The 24,596-nt window shown below is 42.2% G+C and overlaps 1 protein-coding gene across 4 annotated transcripts in view; it reads left to right on the forward strand.

Annotated features, from left to right (window-relative positions):
- Window positions 1–24,596, forward strand: part of STX7 (syntaxin 7) — a 145,863-nt gene that overhangs the window by 37,578 nt on the left and 83,689 nt on the right. For all 4 annotated transcript variants that reach the window (XM_033937289.1, XM_033937290.1, XM_033937292.1 and 1 more), the window contains exons 3-4: window positions 17,053–17,122; window positions 21,951–22,041. In XM_033937289.1, coding sequence (XP_033793180.1) covers window positions 17,053–17,122; window positions 21,951–22,041 — 161 coding nt within the window. The remainder of the gene's footprint in view (window positions 1–17,052; window positions 17,123–21,950; window positions 22,042–24,596) is intronic.

Below are 24,596 nucleotides of genomic sequence, written 5' to 3' on the forward strand. Positions count from 1 at the left end.
CTTTCTGTCTCTTTCTTTCTGTCTCTTTTTCCTCCGCTGTCCACCACCACCCCTTGCCAGCTCCCCCTGTCCAGCAGTAGCCCTTCTCCTTTCCTTTTATCTCCCCCGTGTCCAGCAGCACCCCTTCCCTGCTCCCCCTGTCCCTTTTCCCTGCCCCCGGTCCATTAGCAGCACTTCCATGCTCCCCCTATCCCTCTTCTCTGCTCTCCGGCCCATCAGCACCTCTTCTGTGCTCTCCCTGTCCCTCTTCCCTGCTCCCCCTGTCCCTCTTCCCTGCTCCCCGGTCCATCAGCACCTCTTTCGTGCTCCCCCTGTCCCTCTTTCCTGCTCCCCCGGTCCATCAGCACCTCTTTTGTGCTCCCCCTGTCCCTCTTCCCTGCTCCCCCATCCATCAGCACCTCTTCTGTGTTCCCCCTGTCCCTCTTCCCTGCTCTCCGGTCCATCAGCACCTCTTTCGTGCTCCCCCCTGTCCCTCTTTCCTGTTCCCCTGTCCATCAGCACCTCTACCGTGCTCCCCCTGTCCCTCTTCCCTGCTCCCCCGGTCCATCAGCACCTCTTCTGTGCTCCCCTTGTCCCTCTTCCCTGCTCCCCGGTCCATCAGCACCTCTTTTGTGCTCCCCCTGTCCCTCTTTCCTGTTCCCTCGTCCATCAGCACCTCTTCCATGCTCCCCCTGTCCCTCTTCCCTGTTCCCCGGCCCATCAGCACCCCTTACCTGCTCCCCCTGTCCAGCATGTTTGTTTGCAGCCTGGTGAGGAGAGTGGCCGGCTGTAGCGAACTCGCAGGTCGCTATGCACCTCAGTAGCAAGTTCCCTCTGACGCGATCGTGTACGTCAGAGGAAACGTGCTACCGAGATGCTGAGCGGCCTGTGAAGTCTGCTACAGCCGGCCGTTATCCTCACCAGGCTCCTTTAAAGAGCGGCGTCGGCAGCGGTACTGGGCAGTTTCACAGCAGCAGCGGCCACCGTGGCCAGCAATCAGGTGGTGATGATGCGGCTCTGGCACCGCTGGGAGATAGCTTGCCTGTACTTTCTCCAGCAGCAGCGGTTGGTGAGTGAGGGTGGGAGGAGGGGAGTGGCCAGAGTGTTCCCTGCGGCCGGGTTCTAAAATAGAATCTGGCCACGAATCAGAAAACATGGCCGCAGGGATCACGAAACCTTAAGGGTTTTATTATATAGGATTAGAAGTGCTTTGGAAGAAATGGAGCCTTAATTATCTGCAAAAGCTATCAATGGTCTGTTCCCTGTTATAGAGGGGATGGGTTGTTCTATGTAGCTAAAATAAACGAATGATAGTAAAACCAAACTACTCAAATCAAATATATTCAACCAATATAATATCTGAGAATATAAATTAAAATTAAAATCTTAGTCTTACCTTTAATGAATGACACTACATTCATATAATAAACAAATAAAGCATATTAAAAGATTAAAAAGATGTCACCTAAGAGCTTGCCTTCTTCGGCATGTGCCCACAGCGCGGACACCACTAGGTCTCTTAAATTTATAATCTTTCTTCTGACGTGCTTATGTTTGTGATGGTCACGTGACCACTTCTATCAGGCTGAAAACTTGGGTCCATAGTCAGGATCGTTTATGGCGGTCATGTGACCACTTCTAATTGTGCTTAATAAGTGTTGTTTTATAATAATCATGGAACCAAGTGCTCAGTTAACCACTAGCTAATTTATTTTTTTATTTAAAACAAAGTGGCCGAACTTGAAAAGGCAATTTGAATTTTTTGAAATGCCAGGAAATCAGAAATCAAACGGATGGAATCTGGAACTGAGTTCCATAGTGAAGGTCCAGCTACTTGGAACATACGTGATTGATTTACGACTGCAACTGACACTATATACCTCATAACTCCTTTCTCTGAACCCTCTAGCTCTCTTGTTAAAAACATAAGAATAGCCTTACTAGGTCAGCCCAATGGTCCATCAAGCCCAGTAGCCCGTTCTCATGGTGGCCAACCCAGGTCACTAGTACCTGGCCAAAACCCAAGGAGTAGCAATATTCCGTGCTACCGATCCAGGGCAAGCAGAGGCTTCCCTTGTGTCTTAATAACATACTATGGACTTTTCCTCCAGGAATTTGTCTAAACCTTTCTTAAAACCAGCTACACTATCCACGTTTACCACAATCTCTGTTGTAAATAATCTCCCCTTAATTTTCTTAATGTATCTTCAGCAGCTCTGCGGAATTGTACCAAACTACCTCTTTATTTGTTTAATCCGAATCTCTTTCTCACTGTTTCCAAAAGGTCTTAATGTATCTTTAATGTATCCTTATACTATAACGACTATCCATACCTGTGTTATAATTCATATCTAATCCTTCAACTATACTGTACTGTAAGCCGCCTTCAACTTCTGTAGGCATAGCGTGACTCATAAATCTGATTAGATAATATGCAAAAATCTGACCACATTTAGGTTTAAAAAATAGAGAAATGAGCTGCTTTGTATGAATCTGCATGCAATATTATGCAAAATGGATATCATAACTCGTTTCATTATTTGTAGACAGTTAATACCTGCAGAGGTGGTGTGTATTTCCTTTCTGGAGTGTTGGGCCAGTTTGTACAACCTGGTGATCCCAGGGACTGGTGCTTAGTAATAAACCCCCTCCTCCATCTCCTAATGCGTTTTTTTAATACACCCATTGGCTCCCTGACTCAAAATGATAGTTTCTCTACTGCAGGTTTACTGTGAGGGTGTTTCTGCTAGGGATTGGGGTAGAATGTATTTTACTAAGCATCAGACTGACCATTTGTAAATGTAGCTAGGGTCTTGTGGCATTCCCAGCAGCAATTGCACAAAAATGAACTAAACTTGGGATTCACTAACACAAAGCAGCATTGTACCATGGGATATTATAAAAGCCTCTGAGATACTACGACTTCAGTGGCCCATAGCCGCCTACTTAACTGTTGATATTCCTTTCTATTGTTATACCCTTTATAAGTTTATCTTCTTCTTTTTTGCAATGCAGTTCGATACTGGGGATTCACTTGGAAGGAAGACCTAGGGTGGGTTCATAGACAACGGCGCGAAAGACAAAGGCGCGCGCCGACAACTGAGCACAAGACGGAGGCGTGCGCCGAAGAAAATTACAGTTTTTACGGGCTCCGACGGGGGGTTTTGTTGGGGAACCCCCCCACTTTACTTAATAGACATCGCGCCGGCGTTATGGGGGGTTTGGGGGGTTGTAACCCTCCACATTTTACTATAAACTTAACTTTTTCCCTAAAAACAGGGAAAAAGTTAAGTTTTCAGTAAAATGTGGGGTGTTACAACCCCCCACACCTCCCACAACGCCCCCACAACGCGGCGCGATGTCTATTAAGTAAAGTGGGGGGTTCCCCCCCACGCTCCCCTTATCGGAGCCCTAAAAACAGTAATTTTGAGCGGCGCGCGCCTCCGCGCTGCGCTCAATTGTCTGGTGCGCCTTTGTCCCGGCGCGCTTTTGACCTGACACCCCTAGGGTGGGTTGGGGTGGGGTAGGGAGCTTGGGGGCTTGAGGGGAGGGGGGGAAGTTGTTATATGATGTGGGTTTCTTGAAAATGTTTTGGGCTTGTTTTACCTGTTATGTGTATTTTTACCTGTTTCATTTCTTTTGTTGAGCTCAATAAATATATTTGACGATAAAAACCTCTGAGATTCAAATCTAGCAGCAGCCTGTAAGATTGATAATTTGCACACAAAAAACTTTTAAAGTGTTTTAGATCCCCTTATTCTTTGAATGAATGAAAAGAAATAGACTTTCAAATCTGCTCTGGAGACAGAGATTGTCTTCCTAGTGTAAGAGGAGGGCGAGAGAGAAAATCTCGCTGTTGTATCTTGTTTGTTAGTAGGAATGTTGTTTGTAAATTTATTTAGCAAACCTCGAGGCCTGCTCCACAGAGACCCGTGTTGGGTCCTGTATCCCTAGCGGACTAGGTCCTATAAGGCTTTTATGTGGATAACTTATTTTTATGTCGATGAATTTATTTTTATGCGGATGAAATTATTTTATGTGGATGATTTCAGTGTACCTTTGGAACTTTGACATTTTCAAATAAAGTCCATTTAGGAACATCGTCACTCCACAGAAATATTTTGGGTTTGGTCTGTTCCACATGATTTAAGTAAAGCCACATGATTTAAGTAAAGTTGTAGCTAGTGTTCTAACAGCTTCCTCAGAAAAGGACAATACATTTGTTTTCAGATCACTGGTTTAAATATTAACCATGTAGAAAAGTTAGTCTATAAATAATCTTCACCTTGCAGGTGTTTCCTTTCAGACAAGAAATCATTACTTTCTTACATCATCTTTGCTTGCTCAGTTCAGAGAGCAAAACAGGCAGTAATTCAGAGCTCTAAAAGCATAAACCAGAGAGCTAATGTTTTTCTTTATTAACCTGCATATAAATTAAATCGAAAAAAGTGTAAAGCTTATTGTAAAAGAATCTCTTTGGGTAACATCACAAGGAAAATGCTAGATTATTTAGGGGTCCTTTTACTTAGGCATGCTAGCCGATTTAGCGCGCACTAATTAGTGCATGCCAATGCGTCCATAGGATATAATGGACGCGGTAGCATTTAGCGCGCACTAAAACGGCACGCGCATCTTAGTAAAAGGACTACTTAATCTTAGTTTCATTAAAAACCAAAATAGAGTAGAAGGAGAAAGAAAGTAACAAGGAGGGTCACTTACTGGTGAGCAAGCAAAAAGGGGGATGGGGTAAGGATGGGGAACCTGAGAAAAAAATCTATAGCTGCTTATTTACATAATTCTTACCTCAGAAATGGAAAAAATATGCATAAGTCTGTCGGAGGTAGAGTTAACAGATGTCTGGATTTACATAGATATGTCCTCTTTTTAGAGGACTGTTGGGGTGTCTTTCTAATCTGTAAGGGTCCAGAGAAGAGCGACTAAAATGGTTAAGGGGCCAAAGGAGTTGCCGTACAGTGAGAGATTGGAGAAACTGGGCCTCTTCTCCCTTGAAAACAGGAGACTGAGAGGGGACATGATTGAAACTTTCAAGATAATGAAGGGAATAGGCTTAGTAGATAAAGGCAGGTTGTTCACCCTCTCCAAAGTAGAGAGAATGAGAGGGCACTCTCTAAAGTTAAAAGGGGATAGATTCCGTACAAACGTAAGGAAGTTCTTCTTCACCCAGAGAGTGATGGAGAGCTGAAACGCTCTTCCGGAGTCTGTTATAGGGGAAAACACCCTCCAGGGTTTCAAGACAAAGTTGAACAAGTTCCTGCTAAACTGGAATGTATGCAGGTGAGGCTGGACTCATTTAGAGCACTGGTCTTTGACCTGAGGGCCGCCGCGTGAGCATACTGCTGGGCAGGATGGACCACTGGTCTGACCCAGCAGCGGCATTTCTTATGTTCTTATCTGGGTTTTTGGCTCGGGCTGTGTCTGGGAGGGCCTCTGAGCATGTACGGATATGACACAATGACGTCACACGTGTGCACACATGATATACTGCCCAATGATACAGCTTTTAGAGTGGTTCACAATCAAAAATATACTATTTAGAAAAAGGAGAAACACTAATTGAAAGGAGTGAGTGTGGGGGGAAAAATCAGTGAAAAAACATGTTGAGTTTGAAAATTTGTCAAGTTCAGACCAAGGGTTCTAATGAAATAAACTTTCAAAGAAAATGGTCTAATGCAGAGGTTTCCAACATGCAGTATGTGTACCCTAGGGGGGTATGCGTACCCTTGTCAGAGGGTACGCGACACCACATGTCTCCCACCCTCCTTCCACTGCTGCTGCCTCTGTTGCATATCTCCCATATTCCTTTTCCCACCGCTGCCGCAGTCATGTTCTCTCCCCTGCCCCCTGGACTAGCAGTGGCAGTTCAATGAGTGCTTTTAACTTTCCCCAAACAAAAACCAAGAAAAAAACTGCAGACGATATGTACACAATGCAGACTGTGTTTATTATATCAAATATTAAATGCAGTCACTAATGTCACCTTTTTACAAACCAAGGGACCTGACATGGTCTGTGTTTCGGTAAACATGCCTTCCTCAGGGGTCCATGATTGATAAGGTTTTAAGACAAACCATAATTTAAATTGATAATGAACAAAAGCCTACATATACATTGATCACAAGCCGACACAGTTCCAGCACAAAATGGATACCAGAACAAAACTTTCCTGCACAGATGCCAGTAGCATTAGTTTAATGATTCCGTTGGGCAGGCTCCAAGCCTTTGCTAGGTCGAGCTACCTTTGAAGAAAGAGGAAGTTTCATTATTTGAGGCGGGCCAGGCCTAGCAAAGGCATCTGAGGCTGCCTGACAAATTGCTAAACTAATGCTACTTGCAGCCGTGTGGAGAAGTTAAAAAGCACACATCTGCTGTTGGGGGTGGGGGAGAAATGCTGCTGGACATAGGGAGAAGGAGAGTGGGTGGGGTAGAGGATTGGAAGGGAGAGGTACTGCTGGACAAAGGGAAGGGAGAGGTGGTGTGGCTGGACCTGAGAGGAGGGGTGGGAAAGATGCTGCTGGATCGAGAGGTGCTGCTGGACCTGGAGGGAAAAGGAAGAGGACTTGCTGCTGGACTTAAGGGGGGGGGAGGAGAAAGGAAGGAAAAGGTGCTACTAGACCTGTAGGAGAAGGGGAGGAAAGGGAGAGGTACTGCTTGACCTAGGGGGTAGGGAAAAGGCAAGAGAGAGGTGCATACCTGTCACCTCTATTATATGCAAATCTGCCTCATTCACATTCATTGGGGATATCTCAAAAACCAGACTGGATGGGGATCCTTCAGGATAGATTTAAGAACCACTGTGATAGTAGTTATTTAGCCAAAATTTCACACAAGCATTATCTGTAATTGTTCAGTTCTTGTTCCCATATTTTCTTAATTTCTATATAAGAATTTACAACATCCTGTCTCAAAATTTGATAAAATCAGGAAGCAGACATAAGGCAGAAAAGAAAATTAACTGGATACTAATTTAAGGTTCTACTCATCAGCTGATTTTGCTATAGATTATTTGCTTGTCTGATGGAATTTTTACATTGAAATCAGGCAAAATGAGATAAGAGGTCAAACTTGTGTTTCAATCCCTCAATAGGTTTTTCAACTGACTTTCCTTTAGAACTTGATAAGGCATCAGGTTATAAACGGATATCAATGATACAACAGTCCCTCTCCTCCATCATGCACAGCCATCTGGGACTCATTCAGCCAGGTCACAGAGAAAGCTCTTGGAAAAAAATACTAAAAGGTCAATGACTTGCAGCCTGCCCTCTTAATCCCTCCCAGCAGAGTACAATAAGCAAGCATAGGCCACTAAAATTAACTCATTTTTTGTGGAAGGGAAGCTGCCAATAACACCAAAGAGCTGTGGTGTGCCTCCTACTGATAAAGAGCTCCCTTGATGAAGACAAGTTCAAACTATTGACCAGTCTCTATTCCTTTTCTGGCAAAACTTATAGAGCATAGGATGAAATTAAGAGATGATAGGCTTCGTAGTAATCTGAGGAAATACTTTTTTTACAGAAAAGGTGGTAGATGCATGGAACAGTCTCCCAGAAGAGGTGGTGGAAACAGAGACTGTGAATTCAAGAGGACCTGGGATAGGCACGTGGGATCTCTCAGAGAGAGAGAAAGAAATAATGGTTACTGTGGATGGGCAGACTAAATGGGCCATTTGGCCTTTATCTGCCATCATGTTTCTATGACAGTTTACATTCAACTCAACAACTGGCTGATTGAAAATAATTGCCTAGACCCATGTCAATTTGGCTTCAAATATGGGTACAGAACAGAGACATTTCTTGTGTCCCTTCTTGATGATCTGCACAGAAACCATAACAGGAGATCTGCTTCAATACTAGTGTTGCTGGATTTCTCAGCGGCCTTCAATACTGTGGATCATAATAACATGCTTACAAGGCTGATAGAAACAGGTATCAGTGGCATAGTCCCAAAGTTCAATAAAATACAAAAAAATATACTGTATGTGTGCACACAAAAATAAACTATTAAAAAAAGCCTGTTTTCACAGGTATCACTGCTTTCTTGCATCGGGTACCACTGAGTTGTCCTATTACCTATTTGGAACCAGCAGGTCCTCTGAAGATCCAGATGGTTGCTATTATCATATCTGTAAACAAATGAAAGGAAACAAAACCATAACCTCCCTGGATGAATGCAGGCTAAAGTTAGTGTCGTCATAGACTAAGGCCATGTATTTCTAGCTACAAGTGGAAAAGAACAGCCAAACGTCGGAGAGGACGTTCAGGGCCAGCCAATCGCTGCCTGGCTGGCCTGGAACGTCCTCTCTGACTTTAGAATTGATGTCGGACAGCAAAGAGTTGGTCGGCCCCGCGGGGAAGATAAGCAGGGTGAACTCGGAGCCGGCTTGTTCCCGATGGCGGCAGTGGCAGCCTATTCCCCAGCAGCGGTGGCAGCATTTTCCCAATGGCGGTGGCATAGGGGAGGGGAGAGAGAAAGAAAGAAACGGGGGGGGGGGGACGGGGACAGACAGGGAGCCAGAAAGAAAGGGGGCAGGGTAAGAAAAAGAAAAAATGGGGCACGGCGAGAGAGAGAGAAAAACCAACAGAGAGAAAGAAAGAGGGCATGGAGAGAGAAAGAAAGAAGGGGACAGGGTGAAACAAAGAAAGAAATGGGGCACGAAGAGAGAGAGAGAAAGACAGACATACAGAAAGAAAGGGGGCATGGAGAGAGAAAGAAAGAAGGGGGCAGGGTGAAAGAAAGAAAAAGTTGGGAGAGGGAATGAGGTCTGGAGGAGAAGAAGCATACAGGAGGCTGAAAGAAGGGAAGAAATATTGGATGCACAGTCAGAAGAAGAAAGTGCAACCAGAGACTGATGAAATTACCAAAGGTAGGAAAAATGATTTTATTTTCAATTTAGTGATCAAAATGTGTCTGTTTTGAGAATTTATATATGCTGTCTATATTTTGCACTATGGCCCCCTTTTACTAAACCGCAATAGTGGGTTTTAGCGCAGGGTGCCTATGAGCGTTGAGAGCAGCGTGGGGCATTCAGCGCCGCACCCTGCGCTAAAAACCGCTATCGCGGTTTAGTAAAAAGGGAGGGGATATATTTGTCTATTTTTGTATAGTTGTTACTGAGCTGACATTGCATAAAGTCATCTGCCTTGACCTCTTTGAAAACCCGCGGAATATAAATGATAATTAATATTTTCTCTGTGTACAGTGTACTTTGTGTTTTTAAAATTTTATTGTTAGCAGATCATTTTGACTTGTCCATGAAGGTAAGGGGGAAGGAAGGAGGGGGAGCTGCTGAAAGACATCTAGTAATCCATGTAGGCTTGACTGTGCAGGGAATTATTTTTGTAAAATCATGTTTTATTATGTGACTGGCATTATTTAGACTTTAATTTCTATGAATGAATAGAATGAAAATGATATAAAATTACTTGCTTGTTTTTATGTGCGTGCGCTGAAGGATAGGGGAGAGAGAATGGGCTGAGGACGCTGAAGGGAAATGGGGAAGAGAGAGTGGAGAGAAGACACTGATTTATAAATTGACAATTGTACAGAATATTGTTTCTTTTTATACTTTAATATAATAAGTTCAATATAAAACAATTCAACACTTGTGTGGATGGAATCAGGTGGTTTGCGGGGATGGGGACCGAGCTTACAGGGATTAGTCCAATAAAATGGTATTTTCTTATTTCTCATTTGTTTTATTTTTATTTGTTAATTTGTAAAGTGGTGATTGTTATGTATCAGTTTTTTTCAAATTTACATCTACTGTCTTTATATTTTGCACAGAATTACAGGACATGTATTACTGTTTTTGTGGTGTTGTAGTGTTCCATTGTATGCAAAGTCTGGTTTCTTGGCGGTTCAGTTTAACTTTTGTCTACATATTTCTATTTTTAGTTTGTAATTATTCCATATTGGGCGAGGGTGTATCTGTCTGTGTGTATGAAAGGGACATGGCTTTCTGATAGCATCGACTGTACAGGATCAATTGACTGTACAGGATCTGGCTTGTTTAGTTTTACAATGTATGTGTTGGTGTTCTAGTGCTCACTGCAGTGTTTAAGATGCTGCCTTTTCGTAGGTACACTCTTGTTGTGCGATATGTGGATTGTTACTAAAAATCATATTTTTCATATAGATGGGGTGGGGTGTCAAAAAATGATGGGCCCCAGGTGTCACATATGCTAGGTACGCCACTGCCATTAAGGCTATTCTTATGTTCTTAATTGAATGAGCATTTATCTCGGTGGCCTGCAATAAAAAGTTCTACCACAGTTTAGTAAAAGGAGCTCTTAATTATCATCAGCTAGGGAGCTAGTTTTTGATTCTTCTCATTCTTTGGCTTTTGGTTGCATAACTCTTCTCTTATGGAACAAGCTGTCTACTTCTCCGAGATTTGATCCTTCCTATATTAGATTTAAATCTGCTTTTGGAGATGTGGCTGTTTAAAAATTCAATTTCCATTTAATTTTAAAGTTTCATTGCATATTCCTTTTGTCTTCTGTTTTGTCCAATATATAGTTCAGTGTTTTTGGTTACATTTGTTGTGTTATACCACATTCCCCCTTCTAATGTTTAGGATTTTTAAAAATTGTTCCAGTATTGTTTTAAATTCCAGTGTATTTTAAGGCTATTGTAAACCACATTAATACTTTTATGACCTTGTGGTATACCAAATAATTAAAAATACCTAATGTAATTGAATTTCTGAGAAACATTCTATCCAATTGAAAAATAAGATAATTAGTAGCTGCAAAGCATGTCAGTAGATATGAGGTGGTTTTGATTTTGAGTTAAATGCTACTTAGTCTACCAACTGCATGGGATTTCAGTTTTAAATGTGTAACCTTTTTTATTTTTCCAATTGTGGTCTTGAAATAATTATCTGTCACCCTAAAGCAGATAACATATCAAGCTGAGGAATCTGAAAATGTGATTTAACATTGTTTACTAAAAGGACGGCATTTGGAAAATTTATAATCACTGTAGGTCCCAATTATATGTGTTAGTGGCAAGATTGCAGTAGTAGAACAGAAATCTAATGATTTGTTCCATAATATGACCTTAGAAAGTAGCACCTCATTATGTTTTCTTTTTTCTCTGTCAACTGCTGCAAATGACGGCTTGAGATGAGTTTTGGCTTTAATTTGGTCTCCTGTTGTTTTTCCTTTGGGGAAATAGGTAATATAAGCCTCCTATTAGGATATAATGTGTTCTTGCAAGTACAGTTTCAGAGCTGTACTGAGCCTTTGTTGAGGAATTCACTGCAATGATGATCATTGGATCAAAGATTCACTATGGGAAGGTGCTGAAAAGTTCTCAGCCCAATGAACTTCTAAATTCTGAGTTGATGTTTTACCACTGTAGCTGAAAAGAGTGTTATTCTAATTTGCAAAGTGCTAATTTGCAGAATCGTAATGCTATTATGTTCTTACTGCCTCCCAGACAGCTGCCCACCCATAATCAAGAAATCAGCTCCCACCTCCTTCAAGACCATGCTCTTCGACTGGATTTCACTTCTAATGTCTAACGGTGAATTTCCAACCAACCTCAGCCACATCCTCATCACGCTCATCGTAAAAAACCATAAAGATCCCATATCAATAATCACCAAATACAGACCCGTAGCCAACATCCCCTTCTTTACCAAATTGATGGAAGGGCTGATCAACACCGATCTGATGATCTACCTGGAAAAATTCTCAATACTGCATGAATATCAATCAGGATTCCGTACACACTACATCACTGAAACAGCTATAGCCTCCATTGTGGATTACAATTCCCATGTACTCAGCACAGGGAACTTTACACTAGTTCTCCAATTCGACCTGAGCAGTACGTTCAACCTGGTAGACCACGACATACTACTAAACTATCTAGATACCATAGGCATCTCTGGCCTCGTGTTAAATTGGTTCAGAGGCTTCCTGAAAAACCGATCCTACCAAATCATCAGTGAACAAGTCTACTCCCAATCTTGGACCAACTCCTGTGGTGTCCCACAAGGCTCCCCACTGTCACAAATCCTGTTCAATCTATACATGTCTTCACTAGGCCATGAACTATCCAAACATACATATACGCTGATGACATCACAATCATCATCCCCTTCTGTGCACTATCGACTGAAACCAGACACTTCATTTCCTCCATCACTGATCACGTAGAACAATGGACAAAAAGCTTCAAACTAAAACTTAACCACGAAAAAACCAAAATATTCATGGCCACCCCAAAGAACAAATAGTACCATCAATCAGCTTACAAGGGAGAAACTTTCCTATTAACCCCACCATAAAAATCCTAGGAGTGACCTTATACCAACAACTGACATTCAATGCCCACACCGAAATATTAGTAAAAAAATGCTTCTGCCGTTTATGGAAACTACATACAATAAAACCATATTTCAATTTTGCATTTTTAAACTGTTAGTACAATTACTAATCCTAAGCTCACTGAACTACTGCAACAAAAAAACTACCAAAAGATTGAGAACAATCCAAAACACAGACATATGACTAATTTTTGACCTGAAAAAATCTGACCACATCATTCCATATTTCAAAAAACTGCACTGGCTAACAGTAGAGGTTGTCTATTCTTCAAAACACTATTTGGTACTGTACCCACCTACCTTCTGAAACACTTTGTTCTCCAAAACAAACTCCGCCTCACACACAGAACACTATTATTCACGTTTCTGAATCCCAAAGGATGCCAATTCAAAAGATTCCTCAACAACACACTTTCCTTCCAAGCAGGAAGGTGGACCAATACTCTATGTGACTTACTCCATAACTCATCGTCATACCAATCATTCAGAAGATCACTGAAAACCCATTTATTTGATAAATTCTTTTAAACTTCCTCAAACGATTTCCTCTACGTCTATTTGCATGCTCCTACCTTCAAATATATATAATGTCACATGCCTATTTGTATACTCCTACTTTATGCTCTTGATGTAACTTCGTCCATTCCTGCAGCCTCTCTTGTTGTAAACCGTCTATGATGGGATATAAATAAAGCTATTAATATTATTATGTTTTGATGTCAGCAAAAAATGTGGAATTTTCAAGTGTAGAACTCTGAGCCATCATGAAGTTCCTATTCCTGCAGAAGAAAACTCCAAAGGAAATCCACAAATGTATGATGCAAATATTGAGTGACAAATGCCCATCATACTCCACATTGAAGAACTGGTGTGGAAACTTTAAGTTTGGAAATTTCGAGACTGAAGATGCAGCAAGCTCTGGGAGGCCTCAAACACTATCGGCTCCTGAAATTGTTTACCATGTCCATGACATGATTTTGGCAGATTGGCGAATATTGGCTAGAACAATTGCTGAGATACTACAGATAGATATTCAGGGAAAGTTTTGGGTGTATAATGCATGAGCAACTGGGTATGCAGAAGCTGTCAGCCAAGTGGATGCCCATATGTTTGAATGCTGACGAGAAATGACATTGAGTGGACATTTCCAGGTTGATTTTGCAGCATTTTCAGGAAGCCGGTGCCAACTTTCTGAAACTAGTTAACTGTTGATGAAGCATGGTTACACCACTATGATTCTGAGACAAAACAACAGTCCATGCAATGATGGCACTTAGATTCTCCAAGGCCAAGGAAATTCAAAACCCAAAAGTCAGCAGGAAAGGTCATGGCCACAGTGTTTTGAGATCAGGCAGGTGTTGTAATGACTATCTTCCAAGGGGCTAAACAGTTAATGCAGATACTACTGCAACTTGCTGGGCTGATTAAAGGAGGAATTGAAAGAAAAAGGAGAGAGAAGCTGCAGAACGTTCTCTTTTTGCAAGACAGTTCACTTGCTCACAAGTGATGGATTTTTTTTAATGCAGTTGATATTTCAGTGCATAGACCATTCACCCTACTCACCAGATCTTGCTCCATATGACTATTTTCTTTTTCCAATTCTTAAAGAGTTTGAAAGGGCACTTTTAGAGTGATTTGGAGGTGATTCAGAGGCAGATCAGTATTTCATTGACTCGCCATCAGAGTATTTTGTGGAAGGGTTGCAGAAACTTCAGACACAATGTGCCAAGTGTGTTGAACTTAGGGGCGAATATGTGGAATAACTTATAAATTTCATGGATAAGGATGACTTTAATGCATGGAACCCAACATGGCCATTGTTTCAACATGAAGCCTGCGTCAGGGGAATGAAAAAAAAGTCTGCAAATGGTACATAAAAAAAAGAAAAAAGAATTAAAATCACAACTGCAATATAATAATATTTTAAAATCATATGTAATAAATCATTAAAGATGTTAAATCAATAAAACATACAGGGCTCCTTTTACTAAGCTGCGTTAGCAGAATTGCCGTGTGCGCTAGATGCTAGCGCCAGCATTGAGCTGGTGTTCTAGCTGCGTAGCACGGGTTTAGTGTGCGCTAAAATTCTGCACATGCTAAAAACACTATCACAGCATAGTGAAAGGAGCCCATAATATCAAATATGAATAAAAATTAAAAATATCATCATCAGTACATATATTAAACATACTAATAAATTTGATTAAAAAAATGAAAATAAACGGAATAGTATGACATTATTAATGCTGGGTTTTACTAAATTGCGGAAGAGCTTACCCCGGGCTGGTGAGGTAAATGCTCTGACGCTCATAGGAACTGAATGAACATTGGAGTATTTACCTTGCTAACCTGTGGTAAGAAGCTCTTCTGCAGTTTAGTAAAAGGAACCCTAAACATTTTACTTTAAACATCTTAAAATAAATTACCTGTGACATACCTCATACACTGTCTCTGCTTGCCTCAAGGAGTTGAAAGGTAGCAAAGTCTCGCACAACTAATCTTGATTAAAATGAAATAGCAGGAATGAAATTGATTGTATTTAATCCAGTGACATTGTTTCCGATATAAATTATATTTGGAATATTTAAAAAAAGTGATGAATTGTGTTGAAATAAGCAATGCATAAATATGATATGTGATGCTGAAAGCAACCTTAAGGATTAAAACTTATTCTACATATAAAAAATATATTAAGAACAAATTAAATTCATCAATATTTAAAGTGCTAATCATGAAAAATGATTCTCTCAGTGTCTCATGCATAAAAAAATGATTTTTCCTAGATATTTACACTCACCACTGTCAATGGATTGTCACAGAATAAAATTATAACTGAAAATCAACAAAACAATAAACTGTCATCAATTTCATTCCTGCTATTTGATTTTAATCAAGATTAATTGTGTGAGACTTTGCTACCTTTCAACTTGCTGAGGCAAGAATGAACAGTGTATTTCAAAGGTAATTTATTTTAATATCATATTGAAGTAAAATGATGACTGATGTCATACTATTCAGTTTATTTTCATGTTTTATGCAATTTCTATTTTTATATGTAGCAATTATGCAATTTCTATTTTTACATGTAGTCTGCTATTGATGATGATCTTTTGATTTTTATTCATATTTGATATTGTATGTTGTACTGATCAAAGCAACAAAAGACTGGATAATGATTTTCTAAAAAGATGATTTATTAAATCTCTTCTTCAAAAAACCACAGATACAAATATAATAGTCCACATGTGAGTCCTACCAGACCCTACACAGTCTGTGTTTCGACTATACATGTGGACTACAGTATTATATTTGTATTAGTGGTTTTTTTGAAGAAGAGATTAATAAATCATCTTTTTAGAACATCATCTTCCACAGTCTGTTGTTGCATTTATTGTTTGGATTGTTTTCACTGTGGAATATTGGGTCTTCCATTTTTGTTGCTTCATGTTATATTGATTTAACACAAGCAACAAAAAATGTCTCCCCTGACCCAAAAACAGGGTGAAGGGCAGAGGCAGTCCAACCAAAACAGCCTACCACAAATTATTGAATGTGAATGCGGAGCCCTCAGTCTCACAGCTTGCAGTGTGAACACGAGCAGTCACAGTCAAACACCCATCTGTGAAACATCCCTGGGCTGACCTGTGTATTGAACTAGTGCACAGACATGTGCTAAAAGTGAAAAAGTGAAATAAATACCAATAAATAATCACATAAATAATATGAATTGGTTAAACTGTCTTTGCCCCCCCATCCGAGGGTACAGTAGTGTCCAAAATCAGCCAAGCCAGCACAGTCACGAGCTAGACCAAAAAGTTACAGTACTTAGCTTCTCTGTGGAAATCTGAAGTGGAAGATAACCAGCATGAAATGAACCCATCCAACGGGGCTCTGTTTCGAGGGAAAACCCCCTTTCCTCAGGAACCAGCTGTGTAATCGTGATATGCTCTCAAGTAACCAGCCAGAGAATGGTAAGTCCAAGTTGAAAATTTATGTGATTATTTATTGGTATTTATTTCACTTTTTAACTTTTAACACACGTTTGTGTACTAGTTCAATACACTGGTCAGCCCAGGGATGTTTCACAGATAATACCCTCTTGGGTGTATGACTGTGACAGCTGGTGCATTAGGGACGTGTTCCCACTGCAAGCTGTGAGACTGAGGGCTTCCCATTCACATTCAGTAATTTGTGGCAGGCTGTTTTTGGATCAGGGGAGACTTGGTTTTTTTTGCTACATTTGCAGTACTCCTCTTTTTGGGTTTTTCTATTGTTCAAGTGTACTGATCAACACAACATACTCTATGCTTTCAATGTGAAACAACAATTATAGAAATATTCAGAAAGTTCTGGCAAAAATTTCTCTGCAGAGTTCAGCAGACAAGTCACTGCTGCCAGAACACCTCCTCGAATATCGCCAGCAGCAGGGTGCCAAATCCCTCCTGCCAGAACACCCTCCACCCCCGAAGATCGCTGGCAGGAGGGTGGCCAATCCCTCCTGACGGAATACCCCCCTGGAGGGGGCAGGAGGGTGCACAATTTTGCATTTTGCTGGCCTACATTGCACGCGTCTCCCTAGGTCCCAGTGTTTAAGTAGGATATATGGTGGTGTTTAAGAAGCACCACCTCATAAAAAGTACTGTATGAAACAACTTTGTTGGATCAGAGATTTTATATGAAGTGTTGTTCAATGGATTGAATTTTAATTTTTCTAACAGCTTCTGAAATACAAAGGATTGTCAATCTATTAGGAACATCACAGGACACACCGGAACTGAGGCAACAGCTGTAAGTAGTTGGTTTAAGTCACTAAGGGGCTCATAATAAAAAAAAAAAAAAAAATCTATAAAGTGGCCTAAATGAGTCCATGTGCCTAAGGCCCTGCCCACAGGAGGGGCCTAAGACAACTGGGACAATTCCGTTTGGCCCAGGTGCCTCAAGCCCCACCTGTGGGTGGGGTTTGAGCCGCCTGGGCCAATCAGGCCCTAAGGCCAGCCATTCAGCGATGGCTGGCCTGTTGGACGGACGGGCTTGGCACCCGTCTGTCCAACCAACATTTTGTAAGATACGGGAAAGGGGGTGGGGTGGGAGGGGTTGTGGGGTCGGTGGGGGGGGGGGCGATCAGGGGTTCGGGGGGCGGTTGTGGGGGGGAAGTTGTGTCGAGGGCAGGAGGGCCTGGGATCCCTCCTGCTCGTATTTTAGTGAGGGGTGGCGGTTAGAGGGTGTCGCGGGCCAGGATGGCTTGGGCTCCCTCCTGGCCGGATTGTGGGGGGGGAGGGGGGAGATCGCCAGGCCAGTAGGGCTTGGGCTCCCTTCTGGCCGGATCGTATGAGGGGAGGGGGAGAGATCGCCGGGCCAGGAGGGCTTGGGCTTCCTCCTGGCCAGATCGTGTGGGGGGAGGAAGGGGGGGAGATCACCGGGCCAGGAGGGCTTGGGCTCCCTCCTGGCCCCAATGGACTCGGCCCGGGGGGTTGGGATCGCGGAGCAAGAGGGCTTGGGCTCCCTCTTGCCCCAAACGTAGTCGGGGTGCCGCTAGGGCAAGAGGGCTTGGGTTCCCTCTTGCCCCGATGTCGTTGGGGGGGGGATTCTTTAACCGGTGTTGTTTTTGACAGACACCGGTTACAGAATCCAGCTTTTAGGCAAAGGACTGGCTCCTCCTTCGCCTAAAAGCCCTTGTTTTGGACTTTTGGGGCTTAGGCTTTTTTTAGGTTGATTATATGGTATAAGTTTAGACGTAGTGATGGTCTGGGCATTTAAACAGCTGAACGTAGAGGCAGGCAATTATCAAGAAAAACCTACTTTTGGACGTTTTTTTTGATAATGAACATTTCCCTGCTTCTACTTTCAACGTTTAAGGCCTTAGACCAAAAGGGGACTTAGACGTTTTTTTTGATTATGCCCCTACACTTCTCTGACAGATATTTGTTTTACTCTCCAAACCAGCAATTATCAGTAAAAGGTCTTTTCCCTTTTTCTATTCACTGAGAGGGAGTAACACATGATTTTGATCAAATAACATGCATTAAATAGCAAAATTATATATTTTTACCCTTGATATACACTTTTATTGTGCAAGGCAAATCAAATAGTAATAAGAAGCAAAGTGTTTAATTTGTTTATGTAATTCATTATTTATCCTGTGCAAAGACAAAGTAGTTTGCAACTTGAACAACACAGCTTGTATTTCCTTTTCTAAACTGCCTTATTCATAGATCTTTGATGTCAGCTTTGAGCATGACTTGATAACCTTAGGAAGCCTCTTTAACCCCATCATCCCTCCCTGATGCAAATTTATTTATTTATTTAGATTTTTATCCCTTCCTCCCAGTAGCTCAGAATAGCCTACAAGCAAACATTCACAGTGAAGTACATTTGGACAATACAAAGACTATACAGTAGTTTAAGTACAAGGACTATACGGCAATTTAAGTGGAGGAGGGGGAAGATGGTTTCTTGGTATCTGGAGGGGTGTGGTCCCCTGGTTTCTAGTGGCAGACAGAAGTGGTCCCCCAGTCACTGTTTCCATGCTGAGCCTTAGATTCAAAAGGGTGCTGGTTCACTTTCTCGTGTGTGCACCTTTAAGAGACAAGCTATCAAATATGAAATACCATACAGAATTAGGCTGGTAATTGAAGAGCCTGCTATTATGGCCTTCACAGACAGACCACTCGACTCTCTTTATGCTGATACAAATAATATGAGTTTAATAATCAAATAGCAATAGCTTACAGGAACAAATCACACAGCATACAGAGTAATAGAGCATACACCAGGCTGGCCAGACTGATGGAGAACTTCCGATGAGTTCTGACTCCTTGGTTCAAGGAGCTTTCTTTTATATGATTCTGACAGCTCTGGCCCACCCTGGTGCAGGTTATATTTCATACTTTCATTGGTTAATCATATTCATTATCTCATTTATTAATCTATGGATTGGTTAATATAATTGAGTGATACTGCGTCACGCCTCTTTCCATTTAATTCTACCCTCATTTCCCCATAAGTGTTCTCTTAATATATCAAGGACCTCCCTCGAGCACCTGGGCCTAACGGTTTTCCAGTTCTGTGGTTAGCCTTCTTGTACACTCCTATCCGTGGTTCGTCTTTCTTCTTGTGAAACTTTCATAAAGTTATCATGCTACTTATATTTTTCACCAGAATTGTTTTTCTCTCCAACTACGCCTTCTGGTTGCCTCTGCTTCTAAGAAAAAGCAGAAGTGCCTTTCAGAGTTGACAGTTTCAAGTCAGAGAGCACATTTTGCTTTTTCAGCAACCATTTTAGGTCTTAGCTGTATTGGCCTTGCTTTTTGCTTAAATGGTGGAAATCTCAGGGGTCTTCACCTGGTCTCTACTACACAGGACTTCTCCTCCCTTCCTCATAATCAGTGGAGCCAAGTCTATTATTTTACCTATTTTCTTTCTCATCCTGGAGAAGTAGCCCTTCAGACTTTGGACTACAAGCATGCTCTGGCATACTACCTGCACCAGGCTGAATCACACAGAAAGTCTTCCCAGCGCTTTGATGCTTTTGATCCTAATAGGCTAAGAGTTGTTGTTCCCATAAGAGCCATCTTCTCTTGGCCAGTGGACTGTATCTCCTTTGTGTTTCCTTTGGGTGGGTAACAGCTCAGCGTGGGTTATGGCTGGCTCAGTAGCTCATTTTCGCTGTGCATGGATTGAGGAAATCTGCAATGCAGCTGCTTGGTCCCGAATCCATACGTTTACCTCTCACTACTGTTTAGAAAAGGGTGTCAAACTCAATCACATAAGGGGCTGAAATCTGAAACACAGGCTAAGTTGTGGGCCAAAATTTTTTTATTAAAATACTTAGGCCCTCTTTTATGAAGCCATTTAACGTACGCCGCTGCAGTAACAGCCCCGAAGCCCATAGAGATTTAAAGGGCTTCGGGGCTGTTGCTGTGCGGCTTTGTAAAACAGGCCCTTAGTCTTAATAGAAGTATAGAGCTCCAACTTATCCAACCCCACACTGGCTCTGTGGTGGTCTAGTTCATGCTTGCTATCTAACACCAGCTCTGACAGGATACACATTTCAAATCTGACATACTGTAATCACAAAATGGAAAATAAACCTTTTGTTGTCTGGTCATTTTGTTTTTCCATCATCTTGGTCCCAGTTTCTCTTACTGCTTTTTATCTATCTTCTACTAATTATTTTTCCAGTGTCTGCTGTCCATTTTTCTCCTCTTCTCTCTTGTTCCATTCCCTCCATTTTCCTGTCTCCAAAGTATTGATTTTTCTCATTCAGCTTTCTTAACTTTTTTTTCTTGTTTTTTACCTCTGTCCACTCAAATCTTGCCCTGTTTCTCACCCTTCTTTTTAAATTTTCAGCTCTCTCAATTCTCCATCTTCTCTCAGTTTCTAGCTCTCTCAATTCCTATCTTACTCATTTCTCAGCCTCCTATTTCCTTCTATCTATTCCCCATTCCCATATCTCTCCTTCTCTCTCCCCATGGTCCAACATTTTGCTCCCTCTCTTTTGTCTTCTTTTTTCCTCCCCCTTGATGCTGAACAATGAGATGGAAGAAAAAAAAGAGATGCTGCGTCATTCTCTCTCCCTTCCACCCCCCCAGGCCTAACATTTCTGCCTCCCTTCCATCCCCATATCCAAATTCTCTCCCTTTCTCTTCCCAACTGCCCCATCCCATCTCTCTGCCTGCCTGCCTCCCTCCCATTTCTCCCTTTCTCTTCCTAAAAGTTCTCCCTTCAAGTATCTCTTTCCCTCTTCATCTACACCATCCCAGGTCCAACTTCTCTCCTTTCAGACCATTGCCCATCATCTCTCTCTCTCTCTCTCTGGACCCATAAGCTCTCCTCCCATGCCCAATCTGGCACTGCTTTTAATACCCTCCACCTTCGTACTTAAAAAAAAAAAAAAAAGTTAGTCCAGGAGGCTTCCTTGGCCCAGCATATGCTCCCCCCTTCTCTTCACGCTGGGCTGATGTTGCCCTCACTTTCTGTCACGCTGAAAAATCTGCCGGCCTTGGAAGTAATTTAGCAACGTTGCCCGTGGCTCCCCTACCTGCCTCACCCTGTAGATAGTGCTGGACCAATTTAAATGGTCTAATGTTATCCACATATATATTTTTTAAATTCACAGACAGCAAGAACATAAGAATAGCCTTACTGGATCAGACCAATGGTCCATCAAGCCCAGTAGCCCATTCTCAAGGTGGCCAATCAGGTCACTAGTACCTGGCAAAACCCCAAAAAGTAGCAACATTTCATGCTACCAATCCAGGGCAAGCAGTGGCTTCCCCATGTCTGTCTCCTCCAGGAAATTTTCCAAACCTTTCTTAAAACCGTCTGCGCTATCCGCTCTTACCACAACCTCTGGCAATGTGTTCCAGAGCTTAACTACCTCTGAGTGATAAAAATTTCCTCCTTTTGGTTTTAAAAGTATTTCCCTGCAACTTCATAGCATGTCCCCTAGTCTTTGTAATTTTTGATGGAGTGAAAAATCGATCCACTTGTACCTGTTCCACTCCACTCAGGATTTTGTAGACTTCAATCAGCATTCAGCAGCCACTAGTGAATATATAACTTGATTTGAATGTTGGCTCCAGATAACATAATTCTTTATTTTCTTTGACTCTAGGCAGCAGAAGAAGGAATATACAAACCAACTTGCCAAAGAAACAGAGAAATTCATAAAGCAGTTTGGATCCCTGCCTTCAACAGCTGAACAGGTAATTTAGCTAAAATGCTAATCATGTTAGTACAAAGAAGTGTATTGGCTTTACCAGGTTCTCAGTTGTGTGCAGGATTGCAATGTTGCTGACTGGGTCTGCTGTCCCAGAACTCAGAAACTTCTTAGTAGGTTTCTGAGCTTTTACAAGCATTCCTGCTTTCCACAACAGCCTTTCTCTTCAGTTTATGTTCTAGCAAACTTTAACACCAGGAAGGGTGAGTGGATGTGTAGTATCCTGTAATCCAGGGGTGCCCACACTTTTTTGGCTTGCGAGCTACTTTTAAAATGACCAAGTCAAAATGATCTACCAACAATAAAATTTTAAAAACACAAAGCACACTGTACGCAGAGAAAATGTTAATTATCATTTGTATTTTTTTTTTTTTTTTTTTTCAGAGGTCAAGGCAGATGACTTTAAAATATGCAATGTCACCTCAGTAACAACTATACAAAAATAGACAAATATACCCCCTCCCTTTTTACTAAACCGCGATAGCGTTTTTAGCGCAGGGAGCTGCGCTGCATGCCCTTCGAAGCTCTCGATGCTCATAGGCTCCCTGCACTAAAACCACTATCACGGTTTAGTAAAAGGGGGCTATAGTGCAAAATATAGACAGCAGATATAAATTCTCAAAACGGACACATTTTGATCACTAAATTGAAAATAAAATCATTTTTCCTACCTTTTTGTCTGATGATTTCATGAGTCTCTGGTTGCACTTCCTACTGTAAATCCAATATTTATTTCTTTCTGCCCCCTCCCCTTTTCTTTCTCTCTCCTCCTGCCTGCCTGTCTTTCTTCCTCTCTCCCCCTCTTTATTTCTGCCTTTCTTTCTCTATCACCCTGCCCCCCTCTTTATTTCTGCCTTTCTTTCTTTCTTTCTCCCCCTTCCCCCCCAAGCCATCGCACCGATTTCTCCACTTCCCCGATTCTTTCCCTACCCCTCCCCAGCCACAACGCCAATTTCTCCCTGCTGCTTCCCTGAGCCAGGCCTGGCGCGTCCAAGCGCCGGGCCCACAAGACTTCACATCCAACGTCAATTCTAAAGTTGTGGAGGAAGTTCCAGGCCAGCCAGGTAGCAATTGGCTGGCCCAGAACTTCCTCTCCGATGTCAGAATTGACGTCGGAGGTGAAGTCTTCTCAGGCCTGGCTCGGGGAAGCAGCAGGGAGAAAAAGATCGCAAAGGCAACGCGATCGACTCGCGTTGCCTTTGCGATCTACTGGTCGATCGCGATCGACTATTTGGGCACCCCTGCTGTAATCCATGTTAAAGGGTAAGCAACTGCACTTTTTCCATGGACAAACAGGATGACTAAATCCACACAAATTGTGACTGCACAGCTCAATGTAAAAACCACTTAGACCATCTCCATTGATAGACGGTATATAAATAACAAATAAACTTGAGAACTTGGAACTTGGTTATGAATGAGATTTTCTGTGAGGCCCAGACTCTGCAACTTGTATAAAAAAACCAGAATGGTGGAAAAGTTAAACTGAAGCTTGGCCATAAGTTCTATGGACAGCTTTCCAGAATAACCCCCACATTTTACTGAAAACTTCACTTTTTCCCTGTTTTTAGGGAAAAAGTTAAGTTTACAGTAAAATGTGGAGGGTTACAACCCCCCACAACGCCAGCGCGATCTCTATTAAGTAAACTGGGGGGGCTCCCCAACAAAAACCCCCGTCGGAGCCCCTAAAAACTGTAATTTTCTTCGGCGTGCGCCTCTGTCTTGTGCTCAGTTGTCGGCGCGCGCCTTTGTCTTTCACCGAGTTGTCTATGAACCCCGCCAGAGTAACCATTCCAACATCACCCCTCTCCTCAAGGCACTTCATTGACTCCCTATCCATTTCCGCATACAGTTCAAACTCCTCCTACTGACTTACAAGTGCATTCACTTTGTAGCTCCTCTATATCTCTCCTCTCTTATCTCTCCCTACACCCCTCCCTGGAAACTCTGTTCAACGGGCATGTCTCATCTGTACCCTTCTCTTCTACTGCCAACTACAGAATGCGTTCCTTTTCCCTTGCTACACCATATGCCTGGAACAGACTGCCCGAGTCAATACATCAAGCTCTATCCCTGTCAGTATTCAAATCCAGACCAAAAGCCTATCTTTTCAAGGCTGCGTTTAACTCCTAACCGCCACTCACTGTAAAGTAACCATGCCTGAGAAACTCCCTAACCCCCTACTTGTCCTGTTGCTGTAAGATCTACTGAGCAGGGACTGTCTCTTGAATGTTTTAATGTACAGCACTATGTACATCTAGCTATGTACATATAGCACTAAGTACTATAGAAATAAGTAGTAGTACTTATAAAAGACAGCAGGAGGAATTGAAGTTACTCGTAATATCCAGGGTTAGAGGATGCTATTCACTGCATGCCAGAAGTAGGTTTCGGTCTGAGATTTCTGAGGAGAAGGACCCCAAAGCAAAAGGAAGCTAGAAAAGATAGGGAAGGCATCTCTTGAAAAGCTTCAGGACTTCAGCCATGAAAGCTAAGAACTTGCACTAAGGGTGAACCCCTTTGAAACATTGTTCAGTGTAG

Source organism: Geotrypetes seraphini, chromosome 3 (genome assembly GCF_902459505.1).
Source record: "Geotrypetes seraphini chromosome 3, aGeoSer1.1, whole genome shotgun sequence".
Lineage (NCBI taxonomy): Eukaryota > Metazoa > Chordata > Amphibia > Gymnophiona > Dermophiidae > Geotrypetes > Geotrypetes seraphini.